We start from the raw sequence: 18,459 nt of genomic DNA on the forward strand, positions 1-18,459 counted from the left end.
GTACCTTGTTGAATCTATGCCACGAAGGATTAAGGCAGTTCTGAAGGCAAAAGGGGGTCCAACCCGGTACTAGCAAGGTGTACCTAATAAAGTGGCCAGTGAGTGTATAGTGAGAGTAGGGTGGAGGTTGAGGAGAGCCTGGAGAGGTGGAGGTATGCACTGAAGAGAAGAGGAATGAAAGTCAGTAGCAGCAAGACGGAATACCTATGCATGAATGAGAGGGAGGACAGCGGAATGGTGAGAATGCAAAGAGTAGAGGTGATGAAGGCATATGAGTTTAAATATTTGGGGTCAACTGTCCAAAGTAACGGGGAGTGCAGGAGAGAGGCGAAGAAGAAAGTGCAGGCAGGGTGGGGTGGGTGGAGAAGAGTGTCAGGAGTGATTTGCGACAGAAGGGTACCAGCAAGAGTTAAAGGGAAGGTTTACAAGATGGTTGTGAGACCAACTATGTTATATGGTTCGGAGACAGTGACACTGACGAAAAGACAGGAGGTGAAGCTGGAGGTGGCAGAGTTGAAGATGCTAAGATTTTCACTGGGAGTGATGAAGAAGGACATGATTAGGAATGATTATATTAGAGAAACAGCTCAAGTTGGACGGTTTGGAGACAAAGCAAGAGAGACAAGCTGGAGATGGCTTGGACATGTGTGGAGGAGAGATGCTGGGTATATTGGGAGAAGGATACTGAATATGGAGCTGCCAGGGAAGAGGAAGGGCAAAGAGGAGGCTTATGGATGTGGTGTGGGACGACATGCAGGTGGCTGTAATGACAGAGGAAGATGCAGAAGACAGGAAGAAATGGAAACAGATGATCCGCTGTAGCGACCCCTAATGGGAGCAGCTGAAAGTAGTAGTAGATTCCTGATTTGGTTGCTGAAACACCCAAACACTTGCCACATATGACGTAGGTGTCAGGAAGTTGTAAAGACCATGAGCTCCACATTTGTAACTTTAAGTAAGGCTTTTGAGATGTTTCCCCCCACCCCTTAATTTTGCCTAAACAGATTGTTTCCATTTAATCAATAGCCATTTTAATTGTTTTGTTTTTCCTGATTTCATTTTTTACCTCTGTGATTCACTGTTTTCAAAGACTAACCTCTAAGAGCATTTGGCTGAGCGGTCTCATTGTTGCTTCTCCTGAGTTTGCCATGATAGACTAAGGGGAGTAAAAGTTTCCCCTTTGATGTAAATCGCAAAACAATGCTTCGTCCTCTGTCATTATCACAGGTTGATATTAATATTGAAACTATAGTAGCAGTCATCATCATCTTTGCCTGTTTTAACAGATGAACCTACTGCTGAAGGAGTACCTCCTGTCTGGAGACAGCAAGGAGGCAGAGAGGTGCCTGAGAGAGCTGGAAGTTCCTCACTTCCACCATGAGTTTGTCTATGAGGTGACAGCTACTGTGTGATGCACTCACTTGAGTTCAGAACTTAGGAGCTAGTGAACTTTAGTGAAGAGGCGTTTTATGCAGTCATTGAATTAAATTTCTAAGCATGAATATTGAGCTTGTTATTGAATAGTTGTGTTCATGTAATTAAGTTCAGTAAGTTCATGAATAGTGAACTTGATATTCATGCTAAGGTTGTGACTATGTATGTGATTTCCATCAGGCAATAGTCATGGTCCTGGAATCCAAGGGAGAGAAAACATTTAAAATGGTTCTGCAGCTACTGAAATGTGTTTGGAAGTCCTCTATCATCACTGTGGACCAAATAAGAAGGGTAAGGCCCCCACACAGTGGGACAATTATGCACTGCACTCACAGCTAGGATAACCCTCTTGGACTGCTCAACGGTTTACTAATTCAGGACACAGCTCATATGTGCAATCAATGATGTTTCCATAGGGCTATAAGAGAGTTTACATGGACATCGCTGATATCAACATTGACGTCCCCGGTGGATACTTCATCTTGGAGCAGTTTGTTGAAAAGAGTTTCAGTGCAGGAATCATCGATGAAAAACTAAGGGAGCTTTGTCCTTGTAGGTGAGTGCATGACCTTAAGAAACTGTAAATGCTCTGGGCTCAGGATTTTTAAAAAAATATTTTTTTTTGCAAGATACAGTTCTTTCCAAACAGCGATATATATATATATATATATATATATATATATATATGGGGCACCAAGTGTAACACACACACAGAATGCCTTTTGTGCTACAAAACGCATAAATTCATTATGAAACTATATGACATCATAACGCCTTATGTCCACGAAAAACACAAACACCTTAGCATTGTGTCCACAAAATATTGAAGAGAGTACATACTTTCGTGTACAGAAAACCAAACAGATAATTCCTGTCGTGCACTGAGCTGACCGTCGGGCTTTTCATTTTATGGACAATGGGCTGGATGCACTTTGGCACTATGTGGACATAAGAAACTTTTTGTTGACAAAAGTAATTCTGTCCACGTAGTAGATATCCTAGGCCAGCATGTATGTGTTTGTAGCACAAAATTCAGAATGCGCTATGCTATCATTCCATGCCATCAAATGTTCATTTTGTCCACTTAACTGTTATACTATACTACTGAAAGTATGATGTGCATGAAAGGGATTTGGCACAATATAGTCTAGGACTCTGCAGTTACAAAAAGCTTTCTGTGCAGGAAATCCTGGGTCTGTTACAGTTGGCACACTCTGACCCAGAATTAGTTCAACCAGTGTATGGCATTATTCCTGTGCGATTTCATGACATATAATTCATTCCATAAATGAACAGAATTGATTTTATCCTTTGCAAAACACTGATGTCTACAAAAGCCTTTGCTTTCATGCACAGAATGCTGTCTGTAACTGGAGTCCTGGACTATATAGTGCTAAACCCCTTCCATGCACATCCTACTTTAAGTAATATGGATTACTTTTTTAGGGAGTAAGAACTCCCTAAAAAACAAGAAAAAAGGCGTTACAATGTTTATATGGTTTCGTAATGAATTTACACATTTTGTAGCACAAAAGGCATTCTGTCTACAAGAAAGGGCCTGTTACCCAGTCCGGGTGGCGTGGCGGTCTATTCCGTTGCCTACCAACATGGAGCTCGTCGGTTCGAATCCCCGTGTTACCTCCGGCTTGGTCAGGCGTCACTGCAAACCCAATTGGCCTTGTCTGCGGGTGGAGAGCCGGATGTGGGTATGTGTCCTGGTCGCCGCACTAGCGCCTCCTCTGGTCAGTTGGGACGCCTGTTCGTGGGGGTCCTCCCCCTGGTGAAACTCCTCACTGTCAGGTGAAAAGAAGCTGATGACTCCACATGTATTGGAGGAGACATGTGGTAGTCTGCAGCCCTCCCTGGCTCAGCAGAGGGGGTGGAGCAGCAACCAGGATGGCTTGGAAGAATGGGGTAATTGGCCAAGTACAATTGGGGAGAAAACGGGGGGAAAAATCCCCAAAAATAAAATATATATATATATATATATATATATATATATATATATGTGTGTGTGTGTGTGTGTGTGAATCTCTGCTTTTGTGTTTTGCAGCGATATCCTTAAATATGGTGACCTGTTCAAAGGAAATGGGGGGAAAAATGGCATTTATGTTTAGTGTGATTTGTTTTTCTTCTTCCTAGGGGCCGAAAGAGATTTGTGAGTGAGGGCGACGGCGGTCGCTTGAAACTTGAAAGCTACTGATAAGCTCCCTTTGTGCCAGATTTTCCACAATAAAGGGGGGCGTGGGGTACTTTTGTCTCAGTGGTTGAGTATGAAGCTTTCTTCTCTTAACGTTTGAAGAATGTAAACTTCTGGAGAAAAAAAAAAGTAAGGGTCAAAACTGGCACTTTCTCTTGAAGAAACTTGTGAGTTTTCTTCACAATAAGCTAGCGCGGGAAGTGCCACACCTCAGTGTCAGTCAGTCATTCCATGTTAGAAACAGTATTTTCTTGATTCCACTGCCGGGTTCTTGTTTTTCTTTACCGCCATTTTCTTTTGTTTTTCTTGAACAGTCTTTGTATGAAAACGACTGGTTTCTGTAAAGAGCTTTATGGTGGAGACTAGGTGGAAGAAAAGGCATGCTGGTTAAAAGAATTACCTCTCATAACATGCTGCTCTTATATGCTGGGCTTGACACGTTTTTCTCTCCTTTTTATCCTTTAATCACAAAAAGATATACTGACGACAAGCAGCGGGGAAAACCATAAGGGAGATTTCCAAAATGGTTTCCAGAGTTTTTATTTTTTTATTTGGGGAAAAATCGGTGTAGGAAATGTATCAAGACTTGCTCCATGTTTGTTCAATAAATTGCTATAAGATAATAAAAAAAAGAAGTCTGAATTGCGTATTGAATGTAAGCGTGAAACCACCAGCACTGACATGATGACGCAACATTTATTTTTCACCTCATCTTTATAAACGTTAGTTCTCTGCTACTCTGGAGGCCCGATTACCCACAGGTAGTATCAGTTTGACTGGATTTGACCTTTATATAGTTAAGCTGTTGTCTCCTTTTCATTGAGAACAAAAAACCAGTTCAACAGAAACTAAGATTTAAGTATTTATTGTGATGCTCAGTGTCTCCACATGTCCTGGAAAACCTGGAAATTTATAGACTAGTTTTCCAGTCATGGAAAATGCAATTCTTTGATGTATCATCAAGGTTGTGGAAAATTGTAGTTAGGTTATAAAATCGTATTTTTACCTGCTGTGATAGCATATTTTTATCAGCTAAGATTGAACATGTGCCTGGAAGTTTGGGGGAGATGTTCAGTGACCAGCTAAAAGTTATGCATTCCAGTTAGAGACGATTAAGACCTCCACTGATTGTTCATAGTATATAATAGAACCATCCATGAGCAATGGCTGTTACGTATATCCAAGCAAAAGTCAAGGAAAGTGTCCTTGAAAAGGTCTGGAAAACTGTCAAAGGGCACATTTTTTCAAAGCACTTTAATCACAGGTGTGGAACCAAAACAATAACAATAGAAAATAATATATTCTGCTCAGTTATTTGCTCTGATTATTAATTTTAATCTCACCATAGTAAAGTCCTGGAAAACGATTTCTTAAAAAGAGTGGGAACCACATATGCTATAGTCGGTGTTGGGGAGTAACTAGTTACATGTAATGGTGTTATGTAATTGTAATCTGTTATTTACTGAGAAAAATATATAATTAAATTAGTTACTCATCAAAATGTTGGTGATTACAAAGGGGCTACATCCAGATATATTCTTTCCTGTAAAAAGCTTATTTGTTTTGGTTGTGCTTTAAAATCAAAACTTTACAATCTTAATTCAAGTTACACTGAAGAACTTTTAATAAAATTGATCAGTGTTGAGTTTAAATTTATGTTTTTACGACTTTTGAGCTTTATTGCCCAGTTTAAAACATTTGTTAGAAAAGTAATCAAGTTACATTACTTATATTTTAATAGGTTAACTAGTAATCTTACCTATTACATTTCAAAAGTTACTTTCAGAACACTGTTATAGTGGGTTGCAAGAAAACATGAACCCAAAACAAAAAGACCCCAATTCCACCAGTTGTCAGACATCACGAACCATCTATTATGCAGAAAAACACAGAACACGATTTGGCTATCCATTAGCTATATGTTCCTTTGTACAGCCAGTTTGTGTTCAGAGTACTCTTGGCAAACTTGATATTTTTTGTGCTAGTTTGAAGTCTGTGATGGCCTGGCGGCCTGTCCAGGGTGTCTCCCCGCCTACCGCCCAATGACTGCTGGAATAGGCTCCAGCATCCCCGGGACCCTGAGAGCAGGATAAATGGTTCAGATAATGGATGGATGGATAGTTTGAAGTGTTGTTAAAACTACATAATCTGGAGACTACATGGGCTGGAACCCATCTTGGCAGGCATGGGGCAGATGCCAGGGAGACAGCCTGGACAGGTTACAAGTCCATCAAAGGGGCCCAAATAGACAATCATACACCATTCACACCCACACAATATGAGCACTCCACTTAACTTAGAATACATGTCTTTGGGCTGTGGAAGGAAACTCAAAACAGACATCGGAAGAACATGCAAACTCAACAGATGGGCTGGACTGAACCCAGGACATCGTTACTATGATACAACAGTGTTGACCAATAAAACCACCATTCAGCCACTTCCAATTATTTAATTTATTTGTTTATGTATTTATTTTTTGGAATAGCAATGGGTCTAAAGTAAATCACACAAAGTTTAAACTTCACCATTTCTGAAAAGCAAAGCTAAATACTCTTTATAGCATGGTTTGGCAACCCGTAATGGGGGCAGCCGAAAGTGGTGGTAGTAGTAGTAGTATAACGGGGTTTGGAAGATGTTAAAGTAAAGCAACTTCAAAACTTAATGTGATATCAAACTGACTCGACATATTGCAGTATCAGGTTGCATAGGGTATTTGCCTGCCACTAAATATCAGTTTAACAACTTGCAATTACAAATCCTTGGTTGAGTCTCTATTGTGACTGTTCCTTTGATGCCAGTTCTTGTTGTTTGATGGCCTCCTGAGCCTCCAACTGCATCTTTTCCAGTTTCTCCAGGGTGACTGATTTAAGAGGGAGTAGCTTCGGCTTACAGAGAACCATGGTAGGAACATCTTCTATGGACAGCTGCCCTATGAATATTGTACAATTAATTGAAAAAACATCCAGACAGCATTGCCAAAAACACAATTGAGTGGGCAGTGCCGAGGGGTTCTGAGAGTATGACAGTAATCCTCCCACTCGCACAACCCCTCCCCTCTTCCAGCTCAAGTACAACACACTGACGCACAGAAATCAGACCCAAAACACAAAATGTAAACAAAGTGCAATAACCAAGTGGGGTTCATTTGCCTAAAGGCTGCTGTTTGACCCTATTACAGAATCTACCTTTACAGCTGATGGCACACTTTAATAACGGGGCGCTTGGCCTTGAATGGTGCCACTGAGTCTATATCCAAATTAAAATGTGTAATTTGCACAGTTGTCTATGGCTATGAATTGTAAAGAGAGGACATAGAAGTGGGCAAATGTGTGAGCTCCCAATACATTTATATCCCTGGCTTAATAGCCAACTGTTACAATACTAACCTTGTTTAGGCAAAACTTCTCTGAATATTGACTTGACCTCGGGCATTGTTTCTTCAGTGTTCAGTTGCTGAGATGAAATACAAAGTAGATCATGAGAATTTATGAAATGCCAAGTAAAGGGAATCACGTGATTGCAACCTCTCGTCGCGTGCTAGAGTGCAGCACACCGGCAGTATTTTCAAACCAGTTAGACCCCCCCCCCCCAAAATCCTTTGGACATGTTGCCTTTCGTGGTGAGAGACGGAAGTTGCTGGAGATGAAAACAAAGGTGTTTTGTTTTCCAAAGCAAAATAATATAAGTCCTCAACAACAGTGGAGCAAAGAAGAAGAAGCATGTAGACTAGAAGCTAACCGTCCTGTTTGTAACACGTACCGTTCGTTACCCGGGTTAGCTAGTTTAACATGGACGCTAGCCCAAACCCCCTTAAATCAGCCATAAAAACACTGTTCGCCCGAGCGGCAGGGTACCGATAACGTCACCAGCTGAGCTGACAGCTGACTCTCGATATTTTATCATATTCGGAAAGACTTGGGTTTCCAGAAAAACGCGAAAGAAGGTTAAACATTTCACAACCTCACCTTTAGTGGCGGTTTTGCAGATTACCCTGTTGTCAAGACAACACTTCCGCAAGTCGCCCGATCTTCTTCTGCGCTTTGCGTCAGTGGCGCCGAGCTTCACCGCCGACTAGAGACGTTTCCGCCGCACCAGTCAAAATCTCGAGATCAGCTAAAGTCGTTTTTAATTCAGACAAATCCCAAAGCACTAATCAAATACGAAAGAGCGACGGTTCTTATTTGCAACTGCCAACTCGGAGGACATGTCAGGTTTGCTTTTGACGAGGCGAGATGTAAATACACGTCAAAAGACTTGCAATTCCTTTGTAGAATTTGGCAAATGTGGTGCACTGTGTCATTTGTGACGGTGATGTGACAGCAGTTTGGGACGTAGTCACTGGGACGTCTCGCCGACTGTGTCACACGTTGTCCAAACGCGTGTGGATTTACTCGAGGAGGAGGACAAAGCTACGATTTCATTGGCCTCAACAACATTCCGCCCCGCCAAGTCGCGCGTGCACATTCGCTATAACAACAGAAACACCAAAAATTAATTATGTTTTTAAGAAAGTCCCGTGATGAACGTTGGTTCGGCGAGTGAGTGACGCAATTTGGTGCTAGGGGAGGGGACCTCGGCGGCGGCAGCAGCAGCGGCGGCGGCGGTGTAGGAAAGAGGAGGAAGCAAGGATGGCGGAGTCACACCTCTGAAGGTAAAACAGTTATAATACTACATAGCGGTGACAGACGTCCCCGAGTCGGGGTATGTTTTGCGCTAAAGTTCGCATGGACCAGCCTCGCTAACCTTTCCCGAGGGACGCGCGACGAGGCGGTGTCGTTTTCGGGGACGGGAACGCACTCTTTTGTTCAGCTTCGGAATGGCCGCTGTTTTCACAATGTTTTTTTTCCCCTTTCGTTCCTCTCAAATATGCCCCGAATTCGGCACGGCTGGCGAAGAAAGGCCCCTTCGAAAGCGGCCCGTTCGCAGTTGGCGTGCCTACGCGTCCATTCTCCATTTGGGGGAATTACATGGACGCGACGGCTGCTCTTTGGGTGTCAGTACGGTTGCGGACGGCGTACCCGATTGCGCACGACTGGCTGCGGCGTCGGCGGCGTCCCCCCGGTTGGGCTCCCGGTTGTGGGTTTGGTGTTCCACGTCTGACAGCCGCTGTGCTCGGGCCTAAAAAACAATCACATCCTTGAACTAATTTAGGTCGCTGAATATATTTGCATAAAAAACTGACATCTATATATATATATATATATATATATATATATATATATATATATATATATATAGATGTATAATACACACACAACACACACACACATACACACAAGTCTTCTATGGCTATTGCTCCTGTGCTTTAGCTAAGGGATTTCTCGTTAAACGATTTTAGCTAGTTAGCTAGCTAGCTAGCTAGCTAGCTAGCATCTGCAGCGACCCAGTGCACTGACGTCTCCTTTAGAGCTGGCGTTTGGTTATTTTTGTTTCCTGCTTTGATGACCTTTTTTTTGCCAAGTTTACAGAGAAACGGCCACGGTGTTGCTTCCGTAGAAGGAACACAGGTGGAGGTTCATGGTCCTTTATATGCTGACGGTGTCACGGCAGTTTTGGTGACGTTAATATTTACTCAGCGCCGAGCTTAACTCAGCCGAACACCAGTTTCACACAACACCCGGGCAGCGGCGGCAGCTACGTGGTGTCCGGTGAGGCTTGACGGCGTCTCAGCTCGTGCTCGAGGCGAGACGTTGTGAGCACGCCGCGTGTCCTAATGGCAGCAGGTCCAACCCGTCACCCCCGCGGCTTCCAACCCTGTTATGCAAATCAGTTCGTCCCTCTAAATTGTTTGCCTCGTATTGGCATTGTTGTCGATAATCTCTCTCCAGATTTGACATTGGCACTTGTAGCCACACATGTAACGTCAGCTGCATGCAGTCTGGTAGACGAGGCAGCTCGCACCTTTGTCCACCTTCTTCTTCTTCTTCTTCTACTTCTTTTGCCATAGAAGAGAAAAGCATTGACTGCGCGCGGCCAGACTGACAGGGGCTCTTCCATTGCTCCGTCCAGCGTGGCTCCGCAGCTGCTAGGCGAGCTAAATTAAACACAACTCAGGAGTTTTCCCACGACCTACAGGTTTGCAGTGTTTCTGTTGATGAAATAATGTCTCAGCATTCGCTGTAGTTATTTCTATTGCCATGACTCGTTTAGCTGTCATCTAAACGTTTTGTTTTTATCTAGTATCGAGTAATGAAGAAAAAATCCAGCTGAGGAAGATCAGTTTTACACGAGCTGTAAATCCAAAGGCGATACCAGATATGGCCTAATGGAAACGTCATTAGTCATCGTGTGGTTTGAAAGAGGCAAGAGATGCAAGTTTTTTAACACAATTGTGATTTTGATTGGCTGATTCGTTGTTGCTGTTTGACACAGTCTTATAGTCTCTCTCAAAGCACTTGGTAACATTCTCAGTTTCGGGAGTTCTCAGAAATCCAGTCTGATTTTTTTTTTATTTGTGAAATTATTGCACATGTTACACAACAGGATTAATTGCACTAAAGCAATATTGGTTTGTCATTATCCTGTGATCAAAGCCCACTGCATTGGATGAACTTTGGATGAAGCCCCGACTCTTAAAAATTGTAGATGTCAGTTGCTTAACCATGAAATGTACATGCATAAAATATTATGTACAATCTAATTTGCAGTTTGAAATACTTTTTATTAAATGACCCCTGAGAAATTTAGCCATTTTTTGTAGTTTATAAGATGATACTTTTGAACTGCGTAACATTTCTTATCTTCACATTTCTGTAAATCAGGAATAGGCCTACTAAACTTGTGGAGTCATGATACCTATGTAATCCAAGCTGGAACTTGCCAAATCACCAACCTAGAATAGGGTGTTTGGCTATTATAAAGAAGCTACTATGCAATTTGAAATAGTTAATTTGACATATCTTTCTACTTGCGCAATTTCTTCCTGGAACTCAGCTGTATGTATTATTGACAATAGATCATTAAATGTAGAGAAGGAAATATGTAAATAGGATAAAACATCTGGTAATGAGACTTCAACAGGTGCAGTCAATTGCTCCAGGACACCAGAAATATGGAAGGGCATAGCTAACAGTTCCAGCAGCCACCATGCTTGGTCTTCTGCTTTTACACTGTCACAGTCTGTTAAGATGTAGGTTCTTGATTCTTACAGTGAAAAACACTTGTATAAACTGTTGAGTGAATTGAAAGGTGGCCTCAAGCTTTTGGTGTGTTTTCAAGGATGAAGTAAATAGCTGTAAAATTATTTAGTGTGACCCCCCCCCCCAACTGTATTTTCTAACCGCAGTCACCCACAAGTTGCTTTTTCTTTCAAGACTAGGAGCTTCTTTGGCCTTCTGCGTACTGAACTGCTATGTTGTTGTTTTTGTTGTTGTTGCTTTCCCCCCCCTAAAACCTCAAGGCATTCTTTAAAGCTGTTAAGAATATAACTGTTTTGGTTTAGCCTCTCCTTTATTTTCACATTCTGGACAAACATGACTAAGTGGCTTGGAAAAGGACAGAGAAATCTTGGCTCGTGGTATTAGTTTGACAAATTTCTGTCTTCTGCCAAAAGTTTGCTTTTTTCACCTAATGCCACTTGATAATACTTAGGCTAGCTTAACACAGTGAAATTTTCATGCAGCTAGTTGCAGGTGGGAAGTTGCGTGCAACCCAATTTTCATGCAACTTGACTGATACACAATGCAGTTCAAAAATGCATGCACATGCAATACACTCGATTTTTAATTTATTCCACTAATGATGCCTAGCTCATCCTGTCCTAGCAGATCAGCAGGCTCATCCAAGACCGCATCCCCTTCTGTAATGCATTTTCTCCTTCGGGTCCAATAGGAATCTCTGCTCTGTATAAGTTTGGATAGCATGTGAGGAGGAAATTAATAACCTATTTAGATCGCTTTAACAGCAGCAGATTTCACAAGACTAACATTATCTAACAAAACAGAGAACAAATGTTGGCAAAATGGTCAACCAACCGTCACATTTTAGCTAGCGGTTAGCTGATCACTGTCTGACTGCAATACAAATGAACTTTGGCTAGCTCACGTTTGTTTGTTGCCAGGGCTGAGCTGATTAACAAAATGTAAAACTGTCTGCCAACCTTGCATAAAGTCAATAAGGACAAGCTATTTTCCCAGCATTCAAGACGCTATCTTTTTCTTAACCATTTTGGTGATGAATCCAAGCTGAACTCTCACTTGAAATGATAAATGACATCATTACCTGGCCGCCGGTTATTGGCATTTTGATTGGCTGTTGCATGAAACTAATTTCGCGAAATTGAAATGCTTGCAACTGTTGGAGCCGAGTTTCAAATACATTTCAGGTGCAACGCAGAGGGTTTTATGCAAGTCAAGTGTATAGTTTAGTGTTGGCCCCTGAAGAACAGAAATATATAATAAAGTTTAGGTCATCCTTGAATTGATTATAACTTGGTTAGATTCACATTCTGCTAATACGGCTACCTTTCTTTAGTGTACAGGTTGGCAAATTAGGCCCAGTTATTGATATTCATTGCCTGATTTCCAGTGGTCAGTGATGGTAGCTGAGGCCTTACAGAAAACAGTTAACTGTTCTATAATTTAAAGGTGAGCTACTGTCAAACCACTCCTTTTGTACCCTAAAGGTCTTTTGACCTGTTGGAGTGGGGAGCCATGCTTTGAAGGTAATTTACAAAGATTTCTCTCAGCAGTCCTAACCTTTTCCACTTAGCTCAGTTTCGCTCACAGGCAAGTCTGCCTCTTTTTGCCATGTACTTGAACTGAGAAGTTTTACACAGGCATACACTGGCGTATAACAACATGCGCTCCCAGTTTGTGGTGTTGAGATTTGAAAGGATGGGTCTTTTCAGTACATTTTTACTGCCTTGGTGATGGCTGCAAGCAGTAAAAATATCGTAATGTTTAGGTGGCTCTTAAAGGGACATTTCGCAGAGTTTAACCTTTTATTCCCCCTCCCCCCCATGTATCAATTCAAGGGGTGGCATCTCTGACGTGTGCAATTCTTGCCAATGTTGTGGTATCACAGTAGCTCACTATAGAAAACCTTCTTACTTCTGATTTCGCTTATTAGCGGAGATGTGCATTTTCTAATATCTGCTGTTTCAGGAACTCGCACAGTGCAGACTGATGAATGTTGGCAATGTCGGACACCTCTCTTTGGAAGGAGCACATCGATTTCTCTGTCAAAATGAATTGCATCCAAGGGGTTATAATTTTAGAAAACTAGATGCACCAACATTTCCTGGACATGCAAATCATTATTCTTTTAAGGCTTACGGTAGTGTTAACACTCGCTGGAGCTTATTTGTTTTGTAGGAGTAAGTTACTGAGATATTATGCCGTATAAGTTCTACTGTGTTGTTTAGACTGTCGTTGGCACAGCTCGGTCCATTTCAAGTTTATGATGGAACTATTAACCCATGGAACCTGTTGATATGTCTTTGATCTGACTTTTGTCAGCTCTCTAGGAGGAGTATCATCTGAACTTTGGGGTTCTGGCTCTTAAACATATTGTTATTTTTGTGATGTTGGAGATTTTAGATGTAAAGCCCACTTTATTGTTGCTCTAAATTTCAAATAAATAAGAGCATTTGCCAAATGCATGACATGTCTAATTTAACAAGTGTGAATATACAGTAAAAAGTTGGGGGATTTTTTTTTGTTTGTTTTTAACAGCAAACCTGAAAAGGATGAGAATATTGATGACCTTTGCTGCCTGAATTCGGATGCACCAGAGGCCTGTGGATTGTTTGCAGTTCAAACAAGCTTGTGGCCCATGGCTGCTACAGTCCAGCTACTTCAAACAATTTTTTTCTTTGATGGCATTTTAACAAAGGAACAACATATCCCAAGCTAGGAAAAAATCCCTTGAGATCACAAGGCCTTTGTTAGGAGGGTGCTTATAATAAATGTGTTGGCCTGCACCGATATGTATCAGTGTACACTTCTCTGAAAGCCCTCCAGGCTGCCCAAGTTTCTTTTGTCCTGAGTACGTAACCTTACGAGAAAGACTCCCATGAACGACTCAGCAGGGGGCCCGATAACGTCAACATGAGTAGTACTGTAGGCAAAGAGAAAGACCTGAAAGAAAAGGACCCTAAAGGCAGTCTGGCGGGTAAAGAAAGGGAAAAGGAGGCCAAGGCTCCTCCCGGCTTAGGTAAGGACAGTGGAAAGGAGGCCAAGACCAAAGGGAAGGATGCCAAAGACGGCAAGAAGGACAACAGTGGCGCACCACCGGCTGTCGCCTTCTCGGTTGACAACACGATAAAGCGGCCGAACCCAGCAACAGGTACCCGCAAGAAGTCCAGCAACGCTGAGGTGATCAAAGAACTCAACAAGTGTCGGGAAGAAAACTCAATGCGGCTGGACCTATCTAAACGTTCCATTCACATGCTGCCCACATCCATCAAGGAGCTGGCACAGCTGGCAGAACTCTACTTGTATAGCAACAAGCTGCAGAGCCTGCCAGCAGAGGTGGGCTGTCTGTCGGGCCTGGTCACCTTGGCCCTGAGCGAGAACTCCCTGACCAGCCTGCCTGACTCTCTGGATGCCTTGAAGAAGCTGCGAATGCTGGATCTGCGGCACAACAAGCTGCGGGAAATCCCTGCTGTCGTCTACCGTGTGACATCGCTGACCACGCTCTACCTACGTTTCAATCGAATCACAGTGGTGGAGAAGGACATCCGGAACCTGTCCAAGCTCACCATGCTCAGCATCCGGGAGAATAAGATTAAACAGTTGCCTGCGGAGATAGGTGAGTAAAAACTGAAAAGGGAATCGACTACAATGACTACAATGACCACTTCACTGTGAAGCGCTTTGGGTGTCTAGAAAAGTACTATATAAATGTAAATAGTATTATTATTACAGCTGCGATTATTGAATGGTTAATTTTTTTGTCCTTTGTCCAAAGTGATTGATGAATGCCAAAGGAGATACCACTGACTCGGCATGGTCAAAATTTAACAGGGAATGACTGGCTGCCGGTGTTTGTTTTCCAACCTTAATACAGGCGTTATACAGGTTTCCATAATGGTATATTGGGCCAATTTTTTTTTTGTCATTCATTATATTTACTTTTATGGCTTTATGGATGCCGCAATGCCCAAGCACACAGTTTAAGATTATTCCTATGTATAGTGATAACAGTGATTTCTGTCCACAGTACAGCACACTGTCTGTTTCGGTTGTATGTCAGATCCTATAGTTTACATGGGTCTGTATGTCCTGTGAATCTTGGCAAGACAACCATATTTCTCTTCCTCTATATCACCATGGCAAGTCTTTGTACAGATTTTATACTTGTCAACTAATATGATTTCAAGAGTCTGAACATCAAGAGGGGTAGGTTGTGAATGAAGACTCACTCATGTTCTCATGTCTCTTATTTCAGGGGAACTATGTAATCTCATCACTCTGGATGTAGCTCATAACCAGTTAGAGCACCTACCCAAGGAGATTGGAAATTGCACACAGATAACCAACCTTGACTTACAGCACAATGAGCTCTTGGATCTCCCAGAAACTATAGGTGAGTTGAGTGTGGCATTAGTTTCTAGTTTTAGAACTCAATGGGAACGCCATCTTCAATGGTGTCTTTGTTCATATGCTGTTGTTAATTTACTGTACATGTTTAATCAACTAATATCGAAACTACAGCTCTATGGAGTAGGGATCATGCTTAATAAGCGTATGAAAATGTTAGAATGGTGACTCGGTTGGAATGTTGGTGTGTGGTTTATTTTTTTCTATTGTTCCAGGCAATCTGGCAAGCATTAATCGCTTAGGTCTGAGGTACAACAGATTGTCAGCCATCCCCAGATCATTAGCCAAGTGCAGAGAACTGGAGGAACTTAATCTAGAGAACAACAACATCTCAGTGTTGCCAGAGGTGAGTGGAGTCATAATTGTCAAAAGTGGTTTCACTTCAGATGGAGAGTATGGCATTCAAGTGTCGTGTCTCTGTAACTCAGTTGCTGTCATTGCTGTATCTTAAGAATTCTAACAGTTAACTTTGTCATCACAATTTAGATTTTTTTTTTCATCCAAGACACATTTTTACTGCTATTTCTTTAAATTCTTGAGGGCAACTAACAAATTCAAAATAAAGATTGCAGCTTGTCAAGATAGCCTGCTGATCCCAATGTTTCTCGCATACTTTTGACTCTGTGGCGGGTCAGGGCCTCCTGTCAAGCCTGGTGAATCTTACCAGTCTGACGCTGGCAAGGAACTGCTTCCAATCCTACCCTGTGGGGGGACCCTCGCAGTTCTCCACCATCTACTCCCTCAACATGGAACACAACCGCATCAACAAGATCCCATTTGGCATATTCTCCAGGGCCAAAGTGCTGAGCAAGCTCAACATGAAGGTGTGTGTGTGTGTGTGTGTGTGTGTGTGTGTGTGTGTGTGTGTGTGTGTGTGTGTGTGTGTGTGTGTGTGTGTGTGTGTGTGTGTGTGCATGCATGTGCATTTGTCTACATCTACTCATCTGTCTGAAATTGCACGGTAAGGAAATTCATTTGCGACTTAACATGAGGCTGGCTCAAACCAATGGTTACCAAGGGCCAGTTGCACCAGCTGGGCATACTTCTGGATTCAAGAATAGGTTGGACATTAAGCACATTAAAAAAGCACATTAAGCCCACCACAGAATTTATACCTATTGCACCACACTGGTGTAGTGTCAAATCTGGGTTGGTTCTCAATGCCTACCCTGGACTAGGTGTAAAGAGAAAATTCTTAATTAATTTTCATAGTTACAATTTGGAAAGCAAGAATCAATAATGTTGCTACAATGGTGCGTCTCATCTACAGACTGCACAACCAGTTATCGGTGTGAAAAAGTAACGAGACCGCACAAATCCTCTCCCTCCCTCTCTCTCTCTCGCTCTCAATTATACATATATATATATATATATATATATATATATATAAGTAATATTTGGACCCCTTCACTTTTTGCACACTATTGTGTTGTAGATTTAATTTTAAATGGATAAAATTACCATTTTTGCCCATCAATCTACAGTCAATATCCTATAATGACAAAGTGAAAATATGTTCTTAGAAATTTTTACAAATTTATTAAAAATCGAAAACGGAAATCTCTCATTTATTTAGACCTTTTGCTGTGGCACTCCAAATTGTGGTCAGGTGCATCCTGTTTTCTTTAATTATCCTTGATGTGTCTAGAGCTTTACTGGAGTCCCCCTGTGGCAAATTGAATTGATTGGACATAGTTTAGAATGACATGTACCTATGTATATAAGGTCCCACAATTCACACTGCATGTCAGGCCAAAAACCAACTGATGAAGTCTAAGGAGCTCTGTAGAGAACTCCCCATGATAAATAGTGGCAAGGCATAGATCACAGCAAGGGTATGAAACCATTTCTAAAGCTTCGAGTGTTCCCAGGAGCACAGTGGCCTCAATAATAGTGAAATTGAAGAAGTTTGGAACCACCAAGACTCTTACTAGATTTGGCAGTCCAGCCAAACTAAGTAACTGGGCAAGAAGGGCCTTGGTCAGGGAGGTGACCAAGGAACCAATGGTCACTCCAACAGAGCTTCGGAAGTCCTCTGCAGAGATGGGAGGACTTACTGGAAGGATGACCATTTCAGCAGCACTCCATCCATCAGGTCTTTATGATAGAATGGCTAGATGGAAGCCACTCTTAAGTGAAAGGCATATGACAGCCTGCTTGGAGTTTGCCAAATAGCATTTAAAGGATTCTGAGAGCATGAGGAAAAAGATTCTCTGGTCTGATGAGACAAAAATTGAACACTTTGGGCAGAACTTTACGCAGTATGTCTGGTGAACACAAGGCACTGCTCATCACCTGGCTAATGCCATCCCTACGGTGAAGTATGGTGGTGGCAGCATCATGGTATGTTGGTGCTTCTCAGGGTAGGACAGGGTAGGGTGACCATATGTCCTGTTTTTCCGGGACAGTCCCGTTTTTCAGCCTACTTTCAGGTGTCCCAGCTTATTCTCAAAAATGACCTAAATGTCCCGTATTTTCGTGCCTGGTGATTTGCATGGTTATTCTGCATGTGTATTAGCCATGTTATTTTGGTTGTTTAAATGACAATAGAGTGAATTCCACGTTTTAGAATAGCCTACGTATAATACCTGCTAGAACTACCAAACGTATCAATCATAATTTTGTCCACCTCGTGATGCCGTGACTCTAAGCAACAGCGACCACAGTTTTTAGCTGAGCGGGAAAGAAACATTGGAGGTTGTAGCAATGTAGTGCAATGTCACAAAGGTGAGCATGTTTGTTCAACGAAGATCTTCATAAACAGTTCAAAATTCTCAAAAAAGACTCATCAGTAGCGTATAAGAGTAAGGTTGTTCGCCAAACGTGTGTAGCTCATTTTTTGATTGCTCACGGAGGACGTACGGATATCACTCAACATCTTCGGACAAAAAAAAGCACAAAGACGCTGAACTAAGTAATTGTACTAGTTCTAGTGTGTCGGAATTTTTTGTGCGACAAAACACAGAGGCAGATAAAATATACGCCAGTGAAGGACTGTTTGCTTAACATTCGGTGCTGCGTGGACTGTTGCAGGTCCACAGACCACTTCTAAACTGATCAAGAAACTTTATGAACTCAAGTTTTCATCTGCCCGAATGAAATCCGAGACGATCATTTGCAACGTATTAGCTCCATTATCAGAGCAAGAACTGCATGACGGTTTGGAGAAGTGCTCATTTCTAACACTGAGCACGGACGCATCGAATCACAAGGACACGAAGCTATTTCCTGTGCTCATGCGCTATTTCATTCCCAGTAGCGGGATAAACACAAAAATCA

At 42.1% G+C, this 18,459-nt stretch overlaps 2 protein-coding genes and 1 long non-coding RNA gene across 4 annotated transcripts in view; 2 read left to right on the top strand and 1 right to left on the bottom strand.

Moving 5' to 3' along the window:
• The window catches only part of pdcd4b (programmed cell death 4b), a 34,578-nt gene extending 30,321 nt beyond the window's left edge, over positions 1-4,257 (top strand). For both annotated transcript variants that reach the window (XM_056280047.1, XM_056280048.1), the window contains exons 9-12: positions 1,287-1,394; positions 1,615-1,725; positions 1,851-1,990; positions 3,577-4,257. In XM_056280047.1, the coding sequence (XP_056136022.1) occupies positions 1,287-1,394; positions 1,615-1,725; positions 1,851-1,990; positions 3,577-3,637 (420 nt within the window). In that variant the 3' untranslated portion in view covers positions 3,638-4,257. The remainder of the gene's footprint in view (positions 1-1,286; positions 1,395-1,614; positions 1,726-1,850; positions 1,991-3,576) is intronic.
• Positions 4,258-6,430: 2,173 nt separating this feature from the next.
• Positions 6,431-7,933, bottom strand: LOC130112724 (uncharacterized). The gene is made up of 3 exons (XR_008810252.1): positions 7,603-7,933; positions 7,024-7,090; positions 6,431-6,561 (listed from the first exon to the last, which is right to left on the bottom strand). It is a non-coding gene; the product is annotated as an uncharacterized LOC130112724 (long non-coding RNA).
• Positions 7,934-8,112: 179 nt separating this feature from the next.
• Positions 8,113-18,459, top strand: part of shoc2 (SHOC2 leucine rich repeat scaffold protein) — a 36,100-nt gene continuing 25,753 nt past the window's right edge. The window contains exons 1-5 of the mRNA XM_056280197.1: positions 8,113-8,288; positions 13,312-14,389; positions 15,029-15,166; positions 15,396-15,526; positions 15,816-16,004. Of these exons, the coding sequence (XP_056136172.1) occupies positions 13,687-14,389; positions 15,029-15,166; positions 15,396-15,526; positions 15,816-16,004 (1,161 nt within the window). The 5' untranslated portion in view covers positions 8,113-8,288; positions 13,312-13,686. The remainder of the gene's footprint in view (positions 8,289-13,311; positions 14,390-15,028; positions 15,167-15,395; positions 15,527-15,815; positions 16,005-18,459) is intronic.

Source organism: Lampris incognitus, chromosome 5 (genome assembly GCF_029633865.1).
Source record: "Lampris incognitus isolate fLamInc1 chromosome 5, fLamInc1.hap2, whole genome shotgun sequence".
NCBI classification, from domain to species: domain Eukaryota; kingdom Metazoa; phylum Chordata; class Actinopteri; order Lampriformes; family Lampridae; genus Lampris; species Lampris incognitus.